The 21,443-nt window shown below is 52.7% G+C and overlaps 10 protein-coding genes across 10 annotated transcripts; 4 read left to right on the plus strand and 6 right to left on the minus strand.

Annotated features, from left to right (window-relative positions):
- Positions 1–332: 332 nt before the first annotated feature.
- CGCA056_v011670 (uncharacterized protein) lies at positions 333–755 on the minus strand (the record flags this gene model as incomplete). The annotated part of the gene is made up of 1 exon (XM_037326916.1): positions 333–755. One exon carries the CDS (start codon positions 753–755, stop codon positions 333–335), a length of 423 nt encoding a protein of 140 aa, XP_037174539.1.
- Positions 756–2,505: 1,750 nt separating this feature from the next.
- Positions 2,506–2,911, minus strand: CGCA056_v011671 (uncharacterized protein; the record flags this gene model as incomplete). Its single annotated transcript, XM_037326917.1, has 3 exons — positions 2,506–2,516; positions 2,588–2,735; positions 2,789–2,911. The coding sequence occupies 3 exons, from the start codon at positions 2,909–2,911 to the stop codon at positions 2,506–2,508; spliced, it is 282 nt and encodes a 93-aa protein (XP_037174540.1).
- Positions 2,912–4,619: 1,708 nt separating this feature from the next.
- fsdR-3 (Fusaridione A cluster transcription factor fsdR) lies at positions 4,620–5,825 on the plus strand (the record flags this gene model as incomplete). Its single annotated transcript, XM_037326918.1, has 1 exon — positions 4,620–5,825. One exon carries the CDS (start codon positions 4,620–4,622, stop codon positions 5,823–5,825), a length of 1,206 nt encoding a protein of 401 aa, XP_037174535.1.
- A 782-nt stretch (positions 5,826–6,607) lies between these two features.
- gedE-0 (Glutathione S-transferase-like protein gedE) lies at positions 6,608–7,273 on the minus strand (the record flags this gene model as incomplete). Its single annotated transcript, XM_037326919.1, has 1 exon — positions 6,608–7,273. One exon carries the CDS (start codon positions 7,271–7,273, stop codon positions 6,608–6,610), a length of 666 nt encoding a protein of 221 aa, XP_037174538.1.
- A 746-nt stretch (positions 7,274–8,019) lies between these two features.
- CGCA056_v011674 (Glucose 1-dehydrogenase) lies at positions 8,020–8,828 on the plus strand (the record flags this gene model as incomplete). Its single annotated transcript, XM_037326920.1, has 3 exons — positions 8,020–8,263; positions 8,318–8,600; positions 8,657–8,828. The coding sequence occupies 3 exons, from the start codon at positions 8,020–8,022 to the stop codon at positions 8,826–8,828; spliced, it is 699 nt and encodes a 232-aa protein (XP_037174490.1).
- A 2,068-nt stretch (positions 8,829–10,896) lies between these two features.
- CGCA056_v011675 (uncharacterized protein) lies at positions 10,897–11,400 on the plus strand (the record flags this gene model as incomplete). The annotated part of the gene is made up of 1 exon (XM_037326921.1): positions 10,897–11,400. One exon carries the CDS (start codon positions 10,897–10,899, stop codon positions 11,398–11,400), a length of 504 nt encoding a protein of 167 aa, XP_037174639.1.
- A 617-nt stretch (positions 11,401–12,017) lies between these two features.
- Positions 12,018–12,776, minus strand: CGCA056_v011676 (putative sterigmatocystin biosynthesis peroxidase stcC; the record flags this gene model as incomplete). Its single annotated transcript, XM_037326922.1, has 1 exon — positions 12,018–12,776. The coding sequence occupies one exon, from the start codon at positions 12,774–12,776 to the stop codon at positions 12,018–12,020; it is 759 nt and encodes a 252-aa protein (XP_037174523.1).
- Positions 12,777–13,812: 1,036 nt separating this feature from the next.
- On the minus strand, positions 13,813–15,134 carry GRDP1-0 (Glycine-rich domain-containing protein 1; the record flags this gene model as incomplete). The annotated part of the gene is made up of 3 exons (XM_037326923.1): positions 13,813–14,568; positions 14,664–15,039; positions 15,112–15,134. 3 exons carry the CDS (start codon positions 15,132–15,134, stop codon positions 13,813–13,815), a joined length of 1,155 nt encoding a protein of 384 aa, XP_037174524.1.
- Positions 15,135–16,511: 1,377 nt separating this feature from the next.
- On the plus strand, positions 16,512–18,746 carry CGCA056_v011678 (Kelch repeat-containing protein; the record flags this gene model as incomplete). Its single annotated transcript, XM_037326924.1, has 5 exons — positions 16,512–16,725; positions 16,774–16,881; positions 16,928–17,350; positions 17,399–17,616; positions 17,667–18,746. The coding sequence occupies 5 exons, from the start codon at positions 16,512–16,514 to the stop codon at positions 18,744–18,746; spliced, it is 2,043 nt and encodes a 680-aa protein (XP_037174146.1).
- Positions 18,747–19,126: 380 nt separating this feature from the next.
- On the minus strand, positions 19,127–20,925 carry STL1-4 (Sugar transporter STL1; the record flags this gene model as incomplete). Its single annotated transcript, XM_037326925.1, has 4 exons — positions 19,127–19,701; positions 19,769–20,683; positions 20,769–20,811; positions 20,863–20,925. 4 exons carry the CDS (start codon positions 20,923–20,925, stop codon positions 19,127–19,129), a joined length of 1,596 nt encoding a protein of 531 aa, XP_037174147.1.
- Between the last annotated feature and the right edge of the window lie 518 nt (positions 20,926–21,443).

Genomic DNA, 21,443 nt, shown 5'->3' on the forward strand with positions numbered 1-21,443 from the left:
TCAACCAATGTCTCTAAATAGTGAACCTAGGCTTCGATGTGATGATGATTGAAAGACGCAGAGGGCCTGACGGCACTGAAGAAGAGTGAAAGTTCTTTATCGAGTCAGCGAGACCTTAAGCAAGATTGGAGAAACAGACTTACTATCGATTGTTCAAAGCCTTAGATAATTATCATCTGACCATACATCTCTAGATCCTTGAGAGCTGGTTCCAAGACTCAAGTTTATAGTCGGTATCTTGTCTCAGCTAGAGGACTGGCTGGCATTTACCTGTCAAGACAATAAATATGGTCTCCGTCATCTTCAGCATCGTCCTTAGTGTCAGACTAAGTTTAGTAGTTCTTCTCTTTCTCAATCTGTTCTGAAAGCCCCTTGAACACGGACACCAAGGCTTCCATAGCGGCGTCATCCTTAGCACCATCCTCGGTGGCAGGCTCGCCCTCGGTGGCAGGCTCGTTCTCGGTGCCAGGCTGAGTGGAATCGTTTTCATCAGCGCCCTCGGCCTCAAGTCTCTCCTGTTCCGCGATTTGACGTTTCATATCCTCCGTGATTAGCCCCAACAAACTTATGCGCCGCCCATCAGGGGTGGTAAACTTTTTTTCTGTGAGAGGCTTGAGGAGAGATCGACCTATCTTGAAAGGAAGTTCAAACAGATCATCGACATCACCAAACAAGCCCAAATTTGCAAGCTCATTGGTGTCAGACTCGGCGACAAGCGCGGCGACAGGCTCCTTGGGAAGGGTAGGCATTGCCATGGCGGCCGAGGCCACGGACAACAATCCGACGAGAGTGGTAGTGGGACGCATGGTAGATGGTAGTGAATTTTGTTGGCGTATTAGACTGAACGGCTGAAGTTATGAGGTTGTTGTGAGGTCCAAGATTTCTGGCAGGCAAGCTGTGATCATCGCCACTACTTACAGTCAAAATGGCCGTCGAGGTGCATGACCTTTTCGAAATTGAGCCGTATCTTTTGATCTGCGTGACCACTTCTAAAGGTGTGCGATTCTACGGGTATGTATGTCTTCCCGGTAACCTAAACTCTGTCGGAGGCGTAAAATAGCCAAGCAACGTTGTCTGTTCACCACAAACGTGCCAACGCCTAGTCAACACATGTCTACCATTGGTGGTTTTTTGAGATAATGCTTTGAGAAGAGTTGGCTGCCTATTCCTCGTAGGTCCTATTACTCGTAAGTTCTCGTGTCAAGAACCTCTAGGTAAACCCACTTGGATGTACCGTTGTAGGTCGGTTGCGACGAGGGCATTTCCACAGCGAAGAAAACCTTGAGGCTGAATCTATCCACATTTTCCCTCTACCCTACTGACATTAGACAACCTGCTTGAACCTTCATTGGGTGATGAGGCGATAGCGAGTCAGTTACGGCTGGAGACTGGCTGCCATCCTTGGCAATCTGAGACGCATCAGACGAACTTGAGAAGCTGAGACGTCTAGTCGTAGTGAGGCCTAGGGTTGGTGCAGCCACAAGCCTCCCTACATAGCTGCCGCATAGAGGTTCGAAAGCCCGGGTCGATTGGTGCCTAGGATCAAGCTTAAGTCTCTAGTTATGTCCTTGCTGCGACTTAACAAGGCCCGTCAACGCTAGTTCGATGACTAATATGTAGTTGTATCATATTTTCCGAGAACGGTGCGTTTCAAAAGTTGGTAACGATGAACTATACAGCCGCATGACAAGTTGAAATAGCTGAGATATTACCATTTTAAGGAAACAGGCCTTGACTTGATCTCAATCTTCGGCTGTTCTTTCTACATCATCTCTGACATCCTAATGTTTTCAAAATCTGGAATTATCACCTTGGCGCTCTCAGCCTTTACAATCGCCACACCAATTACAGCCAGCCCCTTTCAAGAGCAAGCCTCCCTTTCCGGGTACGTGAGAATTTGACTGACCACGCTCGCAGTACCGGTGAACGAGACCCTCAAAAGGGCCCATCGCGGTTCTCGTGCAGCTGCGTCAACGGAAAGAAACGGCAGATGAAGGCACCAATCTGCAACGGTGCCGGTGGCGCCACTGGTGTAAACTCCAACAAGGACGGAGAGGTGTGCAACAGCCTAGTAACCAAGTTGGCAACACAGGACTGCCAAGCATTGATTGACCCTTAGTCTCCCGTCGAGTGCGTCCAAACTGGCTAGGAGAAACCTTACTAGAACATATAATTTCGCATAGTCATGGTCCGCAATCTAGCACCATCTTCATGAACTTTGAGACCCGCCCTTTCGGGTGCCATGAGTGTCCGCAACATCCGTTCAGGTGCTCGTCGCCTCAATACCATCTGTGGCGTACTACTCCTCACTGCGGCCGCTTCGTCCTGCCTTACAGCTGGATTTATTCCCAACGAATCTGTACCAGAGTCCCTCGTCTGGAACTCCCATTTTGGTTCTCATCCAAGGATGAATGACCATGTTGAACGCGGCGCCCGCACCACTGCAAAACATGATGAACGCGTAGTGTCCCACAGTGCCTAATATTGTATTTAAGCCAGTAATCTTCAAGCCCATTCTTTCGTGGAATTGTGATGGTAAGTGTTGTGTGAGCACTGAGCAGTGGCTTGTGGAGCGGTTGAAGCTTACTTGCAGTTACAGAATGTGCCGCGATTCCTGCCACACCAATAGCCGGCGTCGAAATCAGCACCGGAAGACCAACAGCAATGAGACCCGCGGTAGCGATACCATAACACATCGCCGGAGCGAATTTGTTGCGGAGCCAGCCGTTCCCTTCCTATTCGGTGTGTCAGATACTTGCGGAGTTCTCACAGTTTTGTAAGGGCTGACCTTGGCTTCCAGCCCAAGGTTCAAGCCATCGATTGAGGTTACGGCCGGTGACGTCGACCTCACAGGCTCGCCCTCTGAGCTACTATCACGGTCACGGTTGAAAGGTTGACGGCTTTTAGACATGATGACTAGTAATGTAGAAGCTGATCGCCAGAGTTTGAGGCGACGCAAAGGTCGGGATTTTGAGCTGCGCGCACGGGTCGGTGACAGACTCGGGAGCACGTGTATGAGATCTAGTGCTGTTGCCTATCTTTCTCCAAACGATTCGCCAGAAATGGCGGCCACGATTCAACGCCTCTCAGCTGACCCTGATGTTGCCGCCTAACTGAAATAGGTGCTGCATGGGCTAACAACCCGGGCAACATGTGGACTTGGCGCTTGTTGGCGGTTGGCTGCCTTGAAGCCACCCATGTTGGAAGGTTTTGGGCGCATGCGAGCCAGCACACTCTTTGAATAAAACGCTCAGCCCCATTATTCCCGTGCCACGACGTGTGAGCTGAGTCCTCCATGTCGCCCGAATCTTTTCCGGAGCCCCTCAAGTTCCGATCCAAAGCTCCGGGCTTCGCACCCCGGGCTGGTCCAGTTTTCTCGGCACCTAGCCCTGGCGTACCCCGGAAAGCTGGTGACAAGAAAACCGGATATGCTGAACCGCACTTTAGCAGCTTTAGCAGGAGATGCTTGTATTCACCTGGGTTTTGAGTTGCTTGGTTGGTATACTTTAGTTAGTATTTTTCGAAACAGCCATTCAATGTCTCTAGCCATTCCATGTCTCTAGCCATGTTTGTCAGGCCCCTGCCTGGTTCCAACAGGCGAGTCGCTCTGGGACAGAGCTGAACAGCAACGGGTTGATAAGCTTGTCGTAGCAGAAGAAGGAGAAGACCCTTTTCTGAATAGCGGAAGAGGTACGAGAGACATCTGGAAACGAGTCGAGAGAGATAACGCCAAACAAGAGGCGTTGTATGCTGCGGGTCGGCCTGGAGGTTGCATCGTGGTTGAATTGTGAAATCAAGGACAGCTTAAATCCAGTTCAAGCCTCCGATTGGCTAAAGATATGCGTGCCAAATCTGCTTACAAAGTCATTTCCACGGGTATCCGTGAGCCTATCAGGAGCCCCCTCACTATACCTAAGGCTGATGATTGGCAAAGGAATTGATTTATAATCAATCTGCTGCTGTCTATGCATGACGTCAAATGGGATGAGATTTGGCAGCTGATCAAGTGCCGTCTTAGAAGATTTCAGGTTTCTCGAAGCTGCTTTTGAGTAGTGAAGAAGTTTGGCCCAAGCCTTTTGAGGGTTCTTCTCGCAGCCTCTCGGGTAGATACGACCATTGCACAGCAGGTCATGGAGTCACAAACGGGTTCCAGGGTCCAGCCTAGTCTTGGGGGATGGGGCCAGCAAGCCATTGTTCATGTGAGTTGACCCGAAGAGTTAACATCATGTCGCCTCTCTTGACACTGCAAAATAAGGCTTGTGACATGTGCCGCAAGAAAAAGATACGCTGTGAACCTACCACGCAAGGATGCGCTCAGTGCACCAAATATCGCACAAGGTGCCATTTTACGCCAATTGCAATGAAGAGGAAGCCTCGAAGACCAGCTGGGTTAGTCTGCTACTCTAGCTCATATAGCTTGCGCCTGTTGAACATTCCGCAGCTTCAAATACATCGCACAGCTCGAAGAAAGGCTCTCAGCACTAGAGAACATAAAGTCTCACGGAGACAAGTCTACTGTGCCTGGAAACAGTCCGCGTGAAGAGGAAACGACTTCCGCAGTATCACACAATATAGCGTCACTGATCACACTCCCGAGAGAAAGTAATTCATGGATCCCAATGAACGAGTCACCTATTCCGTCACCAAAACACACCAGTAGTTCAGGGTTTGATCTTGACGTTGCATTGCGCGCACAAAACCACGGCCAACCCGAATTTTCCACCATTCATGGTTTTGTAACTGACCCTGTAGCTGGCGGCCCATGGCCTCATCTTGCTTCAGAGTCACGATCAGTATCTTTACCAGCGCACGGGCAGCTTCCCTCAAAGGCAGTCGCTCTGGAGCTGGTCCAGGAAACTTTCAACAACTACAATAGATTCCTTCCGCTTTTTGACGAAGAGGACTTCTTGAGAGAGTTCAACCTCAAGTACTCGACTTCCAACCCCGAAGATGCCAGTTGGTGGGCGTGTCTCAATGTCGTGCTGTCAATAGCTCATCGTCTCCGCGGCCTGCGCACATTGAACCCAACGCATGAGAACAATCTAGCGGGTGTTTACATAAAAAACGCCCTGAGCGTCGTCTCCGAGTTGAACGTCGCTAGCATCTCTGCCGTCCAAGCTCTGGTGGGTATGGCTTGCATTCTTCAGGGGACCCCGAATCCGGAGCCGGCCTCGATGCTCGTCGCCGCCGCCCTACGCCTGGCACAGGCTCTGAATCTGCACAGAGAGGCTTCCGACCCAAGGCTCACTGAGAAACAAGCGGAGATACGGAGACGGGTGTTTTGGAAGGTATACATCCTTGACAAGGATGTCAGTCTACGGACGTGTCGACCCTTCAGCCAAGATGATGATGACATGGATGTCCGACTGCCATCAAATACAAACCTCGACTCATGTAACGTGGAACTCTTCAACCATCGCGTGGGACTTGCGGTTATTCAGGGTCAGGTGTACAAGCAATTGTACTCGATCCGGGCTGGACGACAAACGGAGGCACAAAGGGCAATTGCGGCACAAGAGTTAAGTTCTGTGTTGTCCTATTGGAAGTCCAGTGCGCAGCTGGAACCCCCCGAGGACTTTCTGATTTCGTCAGGATCCCAAGTCGCAGGGGAGATGATCCACAAGGTGGTTCTACGACTCACATATATCCATTGTCTGACAATGATTGATCGCCACTTATCCTCGACGGCGCGATCTCCCTTGGACCAAGAAGTCGGCCTGTCTGGAATATCGTTACCCCCAGGCAGTTTGTGCCTCGCTGAGTCACGCAAAGCGATCCGTCTCATTGAAACCATCCCTCATGGAGACTGCTCCTGTATCTGGTAAATAATCTCTTAGGATCCACAACCGTTCTGTATTCTTTCTTTGACTCATTATAGGATGCTTCTTCACTGTTTCTTTGCTGCAGCCAGCAGTATACTCTACAATCTAACGCAAAACCCGACATCGCCGAGCGCATTCTCAGACCTCCATCTCCTCAAGCCATTTCTACATCTGCTAGATACGCTTGCCAATGATCCAAGAGCATACTCACGATCCGAGGAACTCAGGCGTATGCACAATACTTGCACTGACTTACACAACGAGGCAAACAAGGCTGTTCATCTTTTCAGTCTAGAGTATACAGCGGTATTTGAGTAACTATTTCAGCGTGATTGTTTTCAAAGAAGACTACATCGGAGTTTCACTCGCCCATAGCAGCAGGATAGATGCTGTAATCCCAGTGCGGGTTCTGCAGGATGTTCGGGATGGCTGGACTAGCTTCTCGCGACCCAAACGAACCGGGAGAAAATATTGAGATTCAGTCTGTGTCCGCAAAGGAACATAGTAACGTGACATATTGGGAAAGGGGGCGTTCAATACAGTAGTCACTTATCCACGGTGCTATTTTACAACTCGGTGGATAGAAGTGGCCGACTTCACACCATTAATTAACACCCAAAATACACCCATGCACAACACGATACGAACGGCAAATGAAGTTTCCACAGATGATCTGATTATATTTTCGATACGAACAACAGCCCCTCTCCAGCTCTACCCACCCTCGCAGCAGTGACTCGCCCGAGCAAGATGGAATGACCCCTCCAACAATGACTCACGCAGACCTAATATTTTGTCTCTTGGAGCTTCAGGACCTTTTGCACACTCGGGCGCGCAAGCATGTTGTCGTGCCACTTCTTGACCTGCGGGAATTCATCCTGATTGAACTCGACGTCCGGGATTCGCGGCGAGGCGGTGTGCTGCCACGTAAAGAAGGCAATATCCACGTACGAGATCCGCCCGCCCAAAAACCAAGAGTTGCCGTCCGCGTCAGGGGCCTGTTTTTCCAGGTGCCCCTCCAGAACACCGGTCACGCGGTTGACCTCCTTGACATAGCGCTCGCGCGCCTCGGGAAGTGGCTGATAGATAATAAACCACATCGCCTGCCCATAGTACGGTCCCTGGCCGGTGGTCTGGTAGAAGAGCCACTGACGAGCGTGGTAGGCCGCAGCTGTGCCCGGCTCGAAGCTGAGCTTGTGAGCCTTGTCGTATGTGTCGGTTAAGTACTCGATGATTGCGCCCGACTCCCACAGGGTTAGGTCTGTGTTGGGATCCTGGATGGACGGCAGCCGGCCGTTCGGGTTGATGGCAACGTATTTGGGGTTCTTGACATCGTTGAGAGGGATGATTTCCGTCTCATATGGGATTCCGAGCTCCTCGCAAAGGACAATGACCTTGCCAGCGTTTGGGCCATGGACTCCCAAGACTTTGATCTTCTTCATGTCCGTCATTTCGATTGAGGTGTATCAGGTTATCTAAGAGTGAATTGTAGGGTAAAAGTTTGCAAATTCCTTCAAGCGGTGGTTGATGGATAACAAAGCACAAGATAGACGGGCTTCTGATCTCGTTTTATGTGCATCACCGTCTCCTCCCCGACAGTCCAAAGTACCTATATTGATGAACTCTACTGCTATTGCTCTTGAAAGTATACAATACTCATCATGTGCGGGCTTGCAAGTTGGCAAATGTTGGCAATGCTACACAGGAGGTCTATCTCAACCGGATGCACTCAAGGAGCCAATGCATAGCAAATATCCAAGCTTACACAACCACAAGTCAAGAAAGTCAGCCGGAGCGGAGGACTCGAAGACAAGACAACCATTGGTGATGAACGGGATTGGACGTCAGGCATGCAAGTTCGGATCCTCCGAAGGGTCCGGGTCCGTGATTATTCAATGAATCCCTGAATCTGACTGGTCGATCCGCGATTGGCTTGCATCCCTACTAGGCCTATGAGTTGAACCTCTGTAAGCAGCACAGATCCAAAGCAGCGAATGCTGCATGCTTACAAACGCTACTAGCACAAGCAGCGCCGCCTTGAATCACTTGAACGATTTCCAATTGCGCATTTCAACCCCAAGTCCCGATCTTTGTCTCAATCAGAAGATGAACGTATATATAATAGACATAGGCGTCTTGCTTTCTTACTTCCTTATTCTACTGCACACCGTCAGACTTCTCCCTCACATCTCCAATCATGCCCGAAAAATCTCCTGTCGTTCTTATCCTCGGCGCCGGGCCCAAGGTAGGCATACCAGCTGCCAAGGCCTTTGCCTCAAAAGGCTACAAGGTTGCCATCGCAGCCCGGTCGCTAGACGAGGCAGACAGCACAGACGAGCAACTCAACATCAAAAGCGACTTCGCCAACCCTGAGGATGTTGTCAGAGCCTTTGAAAAGGTCAAAAAAGAGCTGGGGATCCCAAGCGTAGTCATCTACAACGGTACGTCTTAGCACCAAAGGACTCTAGCTGAATGCACTGCTAAGGTTTCCGCAGCCGGCGCCGCTACGTTCTCTCCCCCAGGCGACCCCTTTGCTATATCGTTAGATTCTTTCCAGCGAGACATGACCGTCAATAACACCAGTGTCTTTGTCGCAGCCCAACAGGCCGTTCTCGGCTTCGCGGACCTGCCTGTCAATGCTCCGAGAACATTCTTCTTTACGGGGAATATCCTTAACGTTACAGCCCTCCCGCAGTTCCTGGAGTCAGGCGCTGGCAAGTCGGCGTCTGCGCACATGATGATGGCTGCTGCCGCTGAATATAAAGAGAAGGGATTCAAGTATGCCCTCGCCACCTTGCTTTACTGACTGTGTGGACGTGACTAAGAGTTTGCAGATTTTACTATGTTGATGAACGGAAGGCGGACGGCTCGGCGGCCTTTAAGATTGATGGAGAGGCGCACTCTACACTCTTCTTGGAGCTTGCGGAGGCGAAGACGCAGGGCCCATGGTTGCAGACCTTTGTTAAGGGCATTGGATATAAGGATTTTGGACCCTATCGACTGTAACGTTGTTGCATGCGCCGGCCGCCGTTCACTAGTGTATTCTTCTCAATATTAGATAGCTTAACTTTGGTGGGTTTAGACGCTCTACGTCATACAAATATGCTGTTAGGTATTATATAATCCTTCGCCCTCCCTCACTCGTCACACCACCTCGTCTCTTCAATGTTCGGACTTCTCAATTACGATAAATGTTTCGAATTGCTCACCCTACATGGCAAGATTCAGTTATTGAGGCAGCGAGCTGGAAGGCTTAGCTTACAGATAGAGAAATGTATCATTCGATGTTGGGCTGTAGAGTCTTCCGCCTGAAATACATAAATGCAATCCCCATCCAGCGGTTCTCTACAAAGAGAAAAGGTAAAGGAAAATTCCACAACGCCTCTGGGCACAAAAGATGACATTGACGTTGGGTGCGCTTCAGCCTTTGCAAAATTAGGGGAGGAAGTGGTGATTAATGAGTCGACAAGAGTTTCCATTCAAGACTATTAGAACGAAATCACGCCGCGCGTCATAACTTGGACAGAACCGACGGAAGATCTACGGCGTTTCTCAAACATTGGCCGCGGCCACAGCTATATAATATCCGTAGCCGTTGGATGTTTGTCAGACCCCTGTCAGGCTCCAACAGGCCTTGAACACAGAGCGAGTTACCAACAACCATTAGCCGCCGCTGGGAAATTCTCAATTTCAGGTTTTTGAAAAGCTATCCGGAATCCGATTCCAGTTCGCTGTGCTTCTTTCGCCGTCTTCCTTCTCCTCTGCCCTTTCTTCTCCTCATGCAGTCTTAGTGTCCCCTCTCATAGCTCACAAACCTCTGAATCCCTTCCCTGTCTTTTTCGCACGCCATGTCGACGAGAAGGCAACCAAGGTTTCCCTCTTAAAATATTGTCAAATACTTATGCATCGTCATAGTTCTGCCGGAGCATACATTACAGTGAAGTCCAGTCATTCATTTTTAATTGACTTTTTGTCGAAGTTCTGTCGATTGTTTGAGGCCAGACACAACCCGGACCATATTCTATTGCTACCCTACACACCCCCTCATGGATTATGCCAAGCTTAGAGGCGCAGTTGGTGCAGCGCGGAGGTGCATGCATATCTAGAATTCAATTCTGGCTTTCAAATATCTTGTTTGTTTCCAGGAACTGGCTCTTGATTACTGTATTCAAATGGCTTTTTGATGGCTAACAGTGTTCTTGTCTGGGTATAAATATGAGCTGCCCTACCGATGAGCTTTTTATTTCACCAAGACTATTTCCATTCAGCATTCAACGTTTCCAACTATGACTAAACTTCAGGTAGGCCCGAGTTCTTCCACCTTCCTTTTTTCAACGTATCCGGGTAGGAGAGGTCTCCTGACTACCCTCTACCCTCTAATTTTTCATCCCATATCAATCTAGGTACCATTCGCTTCACATGACTCCTAGAAACTCATCACCCATCATGTCATCTGAACGTGGATAGGAGGGGAGGAGCGCCAAAGTCGCCGCTCTTACCAAGTCCTGGAGTATACTTAAGGTTGTCGAAGTCGTCTACCTCTGCTAGTCTGTCCCTCCCCCTCACGACCACTCACAGCTCAAAACCTGTGAAGCAAACTCAACAAGAGTTTACAACCTCACAACACCTACAAGTGAAACAAATCCTGTTCGAAATATGTTCAGCTGACTTTGAGATTCACCAGAATCTCCAAATTCCTACAACTGAGGAAAACCACCTCATGAAGTCGTGCCCGCCGCTTGAAAACAGCAAACAGTGAGCGTCCTTTATCTTTCCATCTTCTTCTCCTAGGAATCATGGAGATCAGCTGGGGCTTCTTGAACGGGAAGCGAACCACGCTCCCGCTTCCAATCTGTCGTGTGAAATCAGTGCTCCATCACCACCCCCTTTTCCACTATAAAAGACAACCTCTCTCCCATCTTCTCACGAAAAGAACAGTACCAAAGCATCACATCCACTACCCATTCTCAGGCTTCAAAGCGTTCCCTCACCCTTTGTCAACAATCAAGGCGGCTGGTCCTCCTTTACTCGTCAAAACACATTCTCTTCGGTTCCTTCTAGTCCATCCTCCATCATGGACGCCCTCGATCAGTTCTCCTTCTCCGCCAGTATGAATGAGATCAACCAGATCGAGATCTGCCAGCTTCAGGCTGAGGTCTGTCGTCTGGCTACCGAGAACCACGACTTGGCGCAGCTTCAAGAGGTCGACCAGGAGCAAATCATCAAGCTTCAGAACGAGAATGACAAGCTCAAGCGCAGCAACGCCACCAAGGATGCCTTCATCGTCGCCCTGATACAAGAGAAACAGGACCTGGAAGAGCAGAACGCCCAGCTTCGGTCTGAGCGTTACCTTGGGGATCAAAGACACAACAACTCGAATTTCTCCCACAATTCGACCATGCCACAAGCCTCTGCGCCCATGACACCCTTGTCACCTTCAGAGACGCTTGTCAACGAGCCAGACGATGAGGACTTCGACGCCATGGACGTTGATGAGCCGACTAAGGGCGGCGAAATCTCTGTTTCTGACAGCGGATTCGAGGGCTACGAATCGGAAGGTGTTTGGGATATGGTTTAGGTTCAAGCCTCAGAAGTCGCTATGAATCGAACTTTGTAAAAGGGTTGTGGAAGGTACTTCACGGCTACGCGAAAGCAACGTCCGTTGTGGCTGCATACGGGCGGGACCTGTATGGCTGGGCGTTGACGCCGTTGGAACCATCAAGCTGGGGTCGTGAGAGCGAGACTGCAGGGAGGAATTCATGGAGCATAGGCAATTTGGAATTTGAGCACATGGCGTGATGACATTGCTTTCAAGGTTGAGGAGTACGTTAGCAAAGTATAGCTTAGCAAAGTACGATTTGCATCCAATTGAAGTCCATTATTTACACACCTTACGATGTGATCCTTCGCTGATCTCCAGCGACAGGGATACAATACCTTAATTAGCCCAAATCATCTGTATCCTCTTTCCAAACGCATGCTTATTTTGGAGTTGCAGGGCCAAGCTTCCCATGACTACTACCCTACCCCGTCGAGCAACCCAATAATTATGGAACCAAAGCCTGTATCGAGTGTTGCATATTTCGCACCCTCATCTATGCGTTGAGGTCGATTGGAATGACGAAGAATTGCCGTAAAATGTCTTTTTTCTTTATTCATCTACACATCAAAGAACCCAACGTGGCATCAGCCAACTTAGGTGCTGCTGGTAGCAATGAGCTGCGACAGCCCCAGGACCTGAGCGGTGGTAATGACCTCAGTGCTGGTGTTGAAGCCCTCCTTGAACGGCAGACGCTCCTCCTCGAAGACAATCTTCATCCACTCCAACGGCGCAGCAGGCTCGGAGAAGCTTCCACCCAATGTACCAAGGATAACAGCAGACTCTCCCAACGAGACGGTGACCTGGCTGCTGGTCAAGTTGAAACTCGGGTTCGTCGCCTGGGCCGTCGCGATCCGCTTGCTGCGCGCCGTCGCCATCGTCGCCACGTTGACTTTCTCCTCCGTCGCGGCCGCGCCCTCGGTCAGGTATCCGTACGTCTCGTCAAAGACGGACTGGTTGAAGGTCTTTGCGTCGCCCGTGACGGCGAAGTCGGCGCGCGACAGGCTGCCGTCGTGCTCGATGACGTTGTGCTTGGCGATGTCGTCGAGGTTGAAGGTGTTGGCGTCGCCGGTGGTGGAGGTGGCGAAGGCGGGCGTGCCGAGGGTGCGGACGAGCGACTCGTTGAAGTTGAGCGCCTTGCCGAGGCCGGAGATGAGGTTGTCCATGCTGATAGCGTTGCCGTCGCGCGGGAGGTAGCCGTGGTTGGCGAGGGAGTTGAGCATGGGGCACGGCGAGCGCTTGGCCGCGGCGTCGGGGGCCTGCCAGGCGAAGTTGGGGTCCTCGTCGCGGGGGACCGCGAAGGCGCTGGTTGAGGCGGCGCAGGCTGCGGCGGCGACCATGACTGAGGCACGCATGTTTTCAGCGGTGTGGGGGGATAGGAGTCTCGGATGGAGAAAAGAGTGTGTATGTGATGTCTAAAGCACTTCAACGAGAGTGGTGGCTTACTGTGCCTGGTGATGAACGAAAGTTATGTACCTGGTATAAGTGGTAATCCGAAACGGAGGGACTGTCGTTGGTCAAGGCCGCAATCAAGATTTTATAAGACTTTATAAGACTTGTTGCTTCGTCAACATATCGAACGATCTAAGGCCGCCCACAACAAAAGAGGATATATCAGTCCTTGGCGCAAGGGGGGCAAAGGGGCTGAAGAAGAACATCCGAGGCATCGGCCACCGGGTGCGACCGAGAAAACGGTGAGCCCGATAGGGCCGGCCCCGCTGCCGCGCCTTACGTGGTCCCCGAGGAGCCCGGGTAACCGGGTTGTCCTGCGCAGACCACGCCTAGCGGCACCCACGATCCCACCTCTCATCTATAATTACTTATGCTAACACGGAGTTCATCCCTTTTTCTCGGAGCTTTGCAGCGCTCGCCGCACCGTCGGCTGACCATTCGTGGCACCCCTATTGGCCGGTGGGCATTGCTGTGTTGATGAAACGGAGATCGAATGTCGCTAGAAAAACTCAAAGAGAGTGAAAAGTCTTGGAAGGCTGGCCATCTGGCAAGGGCATCCCATGGGGTTTCAATTTGGCGTTCCCGGAATGCGAAAACGAGTCAGACGTTTCCGCGGCTGCCCATTTTCAGCGGGAAAAAAAGAAAGGAACATTAAACGTGGATTAAACATGGGTTGTTCGGCAGACGCACGGAGGCAAAGACATGATGTGGGTCAACATCAACCCCTTCACCCACAAAATCTCGCTTCGAGACGCTTCAAGTAAACAGATTTCGCCGACATCTTCGACAATTATCAAATGCCTCGTTGGCTTAGTGGTACAGCGCCTCACTAGTAATGAGGAGATCGCCTGTTCGATTCAGGCACGAGGCAGCTCGAGATCTTTTTGCTTGTTGTGCCTCTTGATGTATCTTGCTTGCATGCTTAAAGACTCTTCCGACTTATTTCATGGCACCACAGCTTCCACAACCGCCTCCACAACCACCACCGCACCCTCCGCCGCAACCGCTTCCGCACTCTGCACCGTCACTCGGGGGACAGCACGATGTGGGATGGTTGCCGCAGTCTGCGCAGCGAGGGAAAGCAAGGTCCGCCAGGGGGAGCAGCTCGCGTTGCCTCTCCTCATCACGTAACCTGCTGTCAACAGCGTCGACACTGACGTGAGCCCTGCCCGCTTCGCAGGTCCAGCAGAGACAGGCATGATACTCCGCGCCAAACTCCTCGCGCCAGAGGCCCTGCATGTCCGTCGACAGCTCCTGCAACCTGTCGGCGCTGATCTCGTCGTCGTGGTCGATGAGGCGGCCGGCCATCTTCTTGGAGTAGGCGCGGTAGCGCAGCGGCGCGAGCTGGTGGGTGTGCCAGACCAGGTCGATGTCCAGGGTCGGGACCATCACCGTGCCGGGGTGGGCGCCGATAAGGTGGAAGAAGTTGCGGTAACGTTCGACGGACTGTGCGAGGGTGGACTCTGCGGTGGGCGAACGCAGCCAGGCGTAGCGGGACATCTTTGTGGAAAAGTCGAATTGGCGGTTGATCGCCGCGGCGAGGTCGTATGAGAAGAGCACCGTGCCGGCTGGGCTCTTGAGGTTGAAGATGCCGGTGGATTGACGGCCCTCGGCGACGAGAGACTCGAGGGTGCCGTCGGCCTCGATCAAATCGAGGAATCCCGACAGGGTGATGTCGATGTCGACCGCATTCGACTGTGTCAGTTGTCAGCACAGGCGAAGCTTGAAGCGACTCAAGGCCTTGAGTGTCAAGGCCTTGAGTCAGGAATTGTGCAAATGCGTGAACTTACGACTTCAGTCCAGTCCAGGCCGTCCAGGCCGAGACTGCCGCCAAGTTCGATAAATCTGGCGTACGCCTTAGGGTGCAGCATGAGGGCGTGCCACGCCATCAAGGCGTCGACGGGAGGCTGCCCCCTCTGCGTGCTGGTGGACCATTTCTCGAAGCGGGAGACGGCGCGTCTGCAGTACAGATCCCAGCCTTGCGCGGCGGTGAGATCTGCTTCGTCGGCGAGCAGCTCGACGCTTCTGCGGAGCGCGACGAATGCGTCGAGGAGTCTGAGGTGGGTTGCGCAGTCGGCGGTGCTGGGGACCTCGCGCTGTGCGATTTCTTGGTCCTTGATCGAAGCGTCGAGCTTGACCTTCTGCTCGTTCCCGACGGGAAGAACTCTGTTATCAGAATGTGAGTATGAATTATGAATGTCGCGAGAAGCACATATGTATGCGACAGGGGCGACGAACTGGTCAGCAAAGATGGCCGGCATTTTGGCGGTGATTACTATGGGAACCGGCCCTGTTGATGATTGTCTATGAAGTGATGTTGGAGCTTCGAATTGAGTTTGAACGACACACGACACGATGAGATGAAAGATGCAGGATCTTCTAGAATTATGAGGGAACAGACAGCTCCTTTATCAGCTCGCCCTCGTCTTCTTCACAAGGACAGAGAGCTTTATCAAGATGGGCCGCGTAGCACATGAACACAAGCAACAGCCCTGTGACCAGCCTCCGAATCCCAAAACGGCATGGAGGTGAGCAAGTTTCAGGACGCCAGCGCAAGACGGATTGCTGTGGCATCATCCTACGCCGCTGCTGATTGGCGCGTCGCGGCTGTACGGGCTGAGTGCTGCGGGGAAGGGCTGTTGGAGGAGCAGGCGGGGGATCCTTGATAGCGCTTGTTTAGCGGGAGGTGGGAGTTGCGGTTGCATGGCAAACGAAGGAGCGGGAGTGGGGGCCATGTGCAGAGCAGGGGATGGCTTTGGCCCGTGATTCTTCAACTCTGCCGTCTTCAACTTCCTTTTGAAGGAGTGAAGAGCCTCAAATGGGGGATGTCATGAGAGCCTTGTGATCCAGAGACTTGATGATGACGGGAGTGGGTGCCCGCTTCTCTTTATCATCTTCTGCCCCAAGTGGCCAAGCCACCGTGACGCCCTGCCTGAAGATAAGCCCGCCAAGATCCAAATGAGGACCGCAGACCCGACGGTCTTCGAGCAAACATTGACGATCAAGCATCCGGTCCAAGGTCCAGAGCCTGGCTCGTACACCCTTCCATTGATCTCACGAACAATGTGTTTCCACCTCTCACCAAGAAACACAGCAGCAATCGCCGGCCCCCATCTCCTCATATGTGTATCTCCCACGGCCGCAAGCCCGTCAGCAGTGCGACTACCACAAGCAGGCTCCGTCTAGTCTCCCTTGCATGTTGGGGTGATGCTTATCCTCACCCAGACAAATAAGAATCACGATCACTTCACCCTCCTTCATCGACAAGGTCCAATGGAAGCACCCTAGCTCCCGCGCCCGCCCATGTTGTCCTGATTCAATCATCGGCCAGACCGGCCGAAACGGGCATGTTGAGGCTTTTGCGTCGCCCGCCACTGCAGCGACGTGTGTGAGCCCCAGGCTGCGCTCCTCAGCTTCTTGCCTGCGCGATTTGGTTCCCCCATGTGAGACTTCCGCTGATGATGTTTGGCGGGCATGAGAGCCTTCTCGACCGTCCTGCTGGGTAACCTGGGAGGTGTTTGCTGTCAGCGACGCCTCCCCCGGGGTCTGAGTCCTGCAAATACCCGTCGACGCCCGCCCCCTCCAGGCCGTCTTTTTGACCTGGTCGTCACTTCTTCTTATCTGATCGAACCGCCGTTATGAGATTTGTCTCACTTTGGCCGCTTTTTGCGGCCATTTCTGGATCGGTCTTTGCGTCGCTAGATGCGAGGCAGGCTGTGAGCTCTGCGGTTGTCTCTGGTGGTGCGAGTAGCACGTCTGTGTTTGCTGCACCTACAGCCGTCCCTGCAGCTAGCATCAACAGCACTACTTTTGATCTGTCACAGCACTTTTGCAGGATATTTCGCCATGCTAGTAAGTGGTTCGATGACGCTTCATGCCTCTGAGTCTAAAACTTGTTAGGTGTTTATGCCGACGGGAAGATCTACATCGATGGAGGAAATACGTATGTGCCGAAGGGCAACAACACCTTCTACAACACCCAAGCTGGCGCCTTCACGTCTGGGATGCGTAAGTCTCCCATGAGCCCGCCGTCACTATGACTTACACGGCATAGATACGCAGCTCCTTGTCCTAGACTTGTCCAAGAACTTCACGAACCAGGAAACCGCACCATACAGCTCCATCTGGAAAGCGCCGGACGTCCCGAACGGTCTCATCGAGCATGCGATGTGGTACTCACAGACGACTAGGAAGGTGTACCAGCTAGGGGGCTGGTGGTCGTCCAACAACAATGAGAACCCAGCATATATCGACGACTTCCCTGAGCCGGCTATTTGGGAGTTCGACGTTGATACGGAGCGATGGGCCAAGTCGACGGACTTTGAGGTATCCAACAACGACCAGATTGTCGATCGGCCAGGTGCTGCAGCATTCTGCGACGCGCCGACGTTGAATCGGAGTTATATCTTTGAGGGGTACACGCAGCGCAGGAGCAGCCCTGCGAACAGCCAGTATACACCCTCCATGGACTTTCGCTGTAAGTTCGATACATTTGACAGCATAAAATGGTCGCTGATCATCATAGTTCTCGAAGGAATGCTAGAGCTCGATACCGCAGACAAGTCTCAGCCTAAGCTGACCAACATCTCCGTTCCGACGTATGTTGGACCACGCATGAACGGTGCGATGGTCCACGTCCCGGTTGGAGAGAAGGGTATCATCGTCAACATTGGCGGGCAAACAACCCGAGACGAAACGGAATTCGGCGTCCGCATAGATGATGCAGCATCAGGCAACATCAACGTAAGCCCCTCCCCCTTCAACATCTCCATTCATCCCCTGACAGACCCCAGATCAACCAATCCTTCGTCGACATCTACGACATCGAAACAGGCTTCTGGTTCCGACAAGAGACCTTCGGCCTCCCGGACATGCCCACCGGCCGCTCCGACATCTGCGCCGTCCTCGTCCCCGCCAAGGACTCGTCATCGTGGAACATCTACATGATCGCCGGCGTCGAGAACTACGCGACCTACATCACCTCCGAGGAGATATGGGTCCTCACCCTGCCGACCTTCAATTGGATCCGTGTGCACACCCGTGCCGACGGCATGTACGGCCACACGTGCCACGTCGTCGGCGAGAACCTTTTGCTCGTGGGCGGGATGCAAACCAAGAGCGACGGCAGCGGCGGGAACGTCCAGACATGCTCGGAGCACATGCCTGCTGAGATCTTCTCCCTAGTCTCGCTCAATTACACGGGGAGCTACGACACCGAGGCCGCGAAGAGGTTGGCACCGGTGCCCGAGCAGGTTGTCAAGGCCATCGGGGGGACGGCATCGGGAGGAGCATATGTCACGAAACCTCGTGCGTGGAGTGATGTCTATCTGCAGTATATCTTTGACCCGTCACTCAAGAGACCGGCGTATACACCGACGTACACACTCGTCGTACAGCCCACCGCTGCCACGAACAGCACCACTCCCGAGCCAACTTCTTCTCCGAGCGGGCCATCTAAAGGCGCCATCGTTGGTGGGGTAGTCGGCGGCGTCCTTGGAGCCATTGCCGTCGTCGGCGCAGGCATCTTCGCCGTCATCCTGCGTCGTAGGAAGAAGAGAAAGGCGGCAACAGAGCTAGCAGCTGCCGAGAACTCAAGACAGAGCGCCGCTTTCTCAGAGTTGCCGGGTTATACGCCTTACTCTTCCCCTGAGCCGAAGCCCGGGTTCACAGCGTCGCCGACCGCGTCGCCGGGCGTACAAGCTGCGGAGCTCGAAGTGCCAAACAGTGTGAGCGAGATGCCTAGTAGTCCGAGGTATGGCGGGTCCGTTGAGATGGGAAGTGATGCCACCCAGTCGCCGGTTAGTCCAACGCTTGGGTCTGGGGGGCAGGGATACGAGGGAGGTCGTGGGAGGCTTAGTCCCACGGGCCGGTAGCCGGCCTGAGTTCCGGTCGGCGCTCGGCTCCGTGCCGGCAGTACCCCACATGGGCCGAACGCACGAGTTGTCGGGTTGTCTGACGCCAGTAGGTAGAGGCCTATAGCTTTCCCAGAACCTCTTCACATTCAGCTTGTTTAAGTGTGTCATTTGTCAAGAAAGTGACCATCAACTTCTCACCAGTCGTACTCTGCACGGTCCTGTGCTGTCATTGATGATTGAGAAGTCTCGCTGAGATGAAGGATACGGTGTTACTTGAAACCACAATCTCTTGCAGCAAAATCTCAAACGCATATATTCCTAGCTAACTCTTCGCCGGCAGGCATAATCATTGCCAAGGAAACGCCGACGTCAATAATGCGTTTGCTACAGTTGTCACCCTATTTGGATTGAGTCGGGTGATCAACCTGCTCGAACTCAGGGCTATTGACTTTGGCCTTGATGTCATTGGCAGCATCGGCAACTTCCTCCTCCTCCATAACGACGAAGCGGTGTGGTCGCGCAACTTGCGTCGCCTCTTTGTCCAAAAACACCCACGTCCTCAGGCCCTCTTCAAACACGATGTCGATATCTTCGAGCCTCCTATTCGCAGTTTCCGGGTAGAACACATACAGAATGGGAACAGAGAAGAACTGCATGAACACCCAAATGAGATAGAATCTCCAGCCCAGATTTTGGATGCCAATAGGGGTAATCTGAACGACCATGTAGTTGATCGCCCATTGTGCAGCCACACTGGCCGAGGCGCCCTTCATTCGCATGGCGAGTGAGTTGATTTCGGTGTTGTAGAGCCATGCAGTACCTTGCCACCCGGCACCGAATATGGCGTAGAACAGAAAGATCATCGAGACCGAGGCAGCGCCTACGCGATACTTCAGGCCCTCGTCCGTCGCGTATTGACCAGTCCTGATGAGAACTGTAAGGATGATGTAGCATACCAAACAGCCCGAAGTTCCTATATCACACCCAGAATTAGCAATTCCAATCGTCTTAATCGCGTGTACTATTGATTCACCACTGACCATAGATCATAGCTCCACGACGACCCCACTTGTCAATCAACATCATCCCCAAGTATGAGAAGAATATGTAGTGAACAGAATTGGCGGCGGTCAGGAGACGAGCAAGCTTCTCTTCCAGCCCAACGGACTCGATCAAGACCGTCGGGAGATAGTAAGACGTGGCGTTGATACCGGACAGCTGGACGATGAGCTGGGTGCCCAGCCCAAGTAGAAAACGGCGCAACGCTCCAGATCCACCCTTCTCCGATGCGCCTCGGAACAGCTGAGACCAGGTCATGGCGTTTTCTGTTTCCTGCTTGTACGCGCGAACGATCTCGTTCCGCTCGGCCAGCACAGCGGGATTCGACACGTTGGTTTCCCCCTTCAGATCGGCGAGGATGACGTCGGCTTCTTGGATGCGATTCTTCGAGATGAGCCATCGGGGAGACTCGGGCAGCCAAGGCGCAGTACAGAGGATAACGAGGCAGAAGATCAGCTTGAGGGCGAGAGGGAGGCGCCAAGAGATGCTGCCCTCCAGGTAGGAAAAGCCAAAGGTGACCCAATTAGCCAGAGAGAAGCCGGCAACGTTGACCACCAGACCTAGCACCACAAGCCTGCCTCGCCATTTGGCCTGGGTAGTCTCGCTCTGCCAGACGGGAGCTGTTGCGGTGTTGAGGCCGTTTCCGAGGCCGGCTACGAGGCGTCCGACGATCATGTGGGGTACGCTGAAGGCTGTCATTTGCAGGATGGCCCCGATGACCAAGACCGTCGTGCCCAGAATGACTGATCGCTTACGACCGAGTGAAGAGCCGATCCATGAGCCTGACAGGGCGCCGAAGAAACATCCGACGTTGTACAAGGATGTGATTGTTCCTTGCAGATTGGCATCGGGGTTGTTCATCGTCTTCAGAAAGTCTTTCGACACAATAATTCCACCTACAATAAAAAGGAAGAGTACGCGTTAGAAGTCAAGATTCCATGACGGACGATGCTGAGAGGTTGACATGCGGCTGGAACTTACTGAACACTGCCTGATCGTAGCCGAACAGCGCCATGGAGGAGACCTAGGGTTGGCGTTAGCAAGGTATACCGGGCAGGAAGGAGATTCTACGCACATAGCACACGGTCAGCCAGACGAGGAGAGAAGTCCCCCGGCACCCGAAGTATCGGTTCGCCATGTTGTCAGTGACAGTCGAGAACGTGTCTTTGCTGGGTGCATTGGCGGCAAGAAAATGCCGTGGCGTATTTTTCGAGGATGGCAAACATGTAAGGTCTCAACATGAAATCATTGAGAGGGAAACTTACACAAATATACCGATGCGCGGCATCGAGAAATACCCCAGATCTCGCGATTCTGGGGTGAACGTGGGGATCCAGTTCCTGGTTTGATTGGTCGATCATAGTACCCAGCGGTGTTGACACGGCCCGCATCGTGCGGGCTCCTCGACTGCAATTCTTCCCTGCGGTGCGCGTGTGGTACGGCTAGTGTTTATTACCGGAAAATGGCCGGAAGTCAGCGTGGCACCGGAGTTACACGGCCCTTTGCGCGGCGGGAGCCGGGGCGGGGGCCGACGGGAGTGTTCCATGTTACGATGCTCCATTTATGTCGCGTGACTGACAATTAAATGGGGCGCCATTACATGAATTAGCAGCCGATCTCGTCGTAGAACCCTCGGTATATAACCTCCGTCGGCCC

Source organism: Colletotrichum aenigma, assembly GCF_013390185.1.
Source record: "Colletotrichum aenigma strain Cg56 chromosome Unknown KSG_Cg56_contig08, whole genome shotgun sequence".
NCBI lineage: Eukaryota > Fungi > Ascomycota > Sordariomycetes > Glomerellales > Glomerellaceae > Colletotrichum > Colletotrichum aenigma.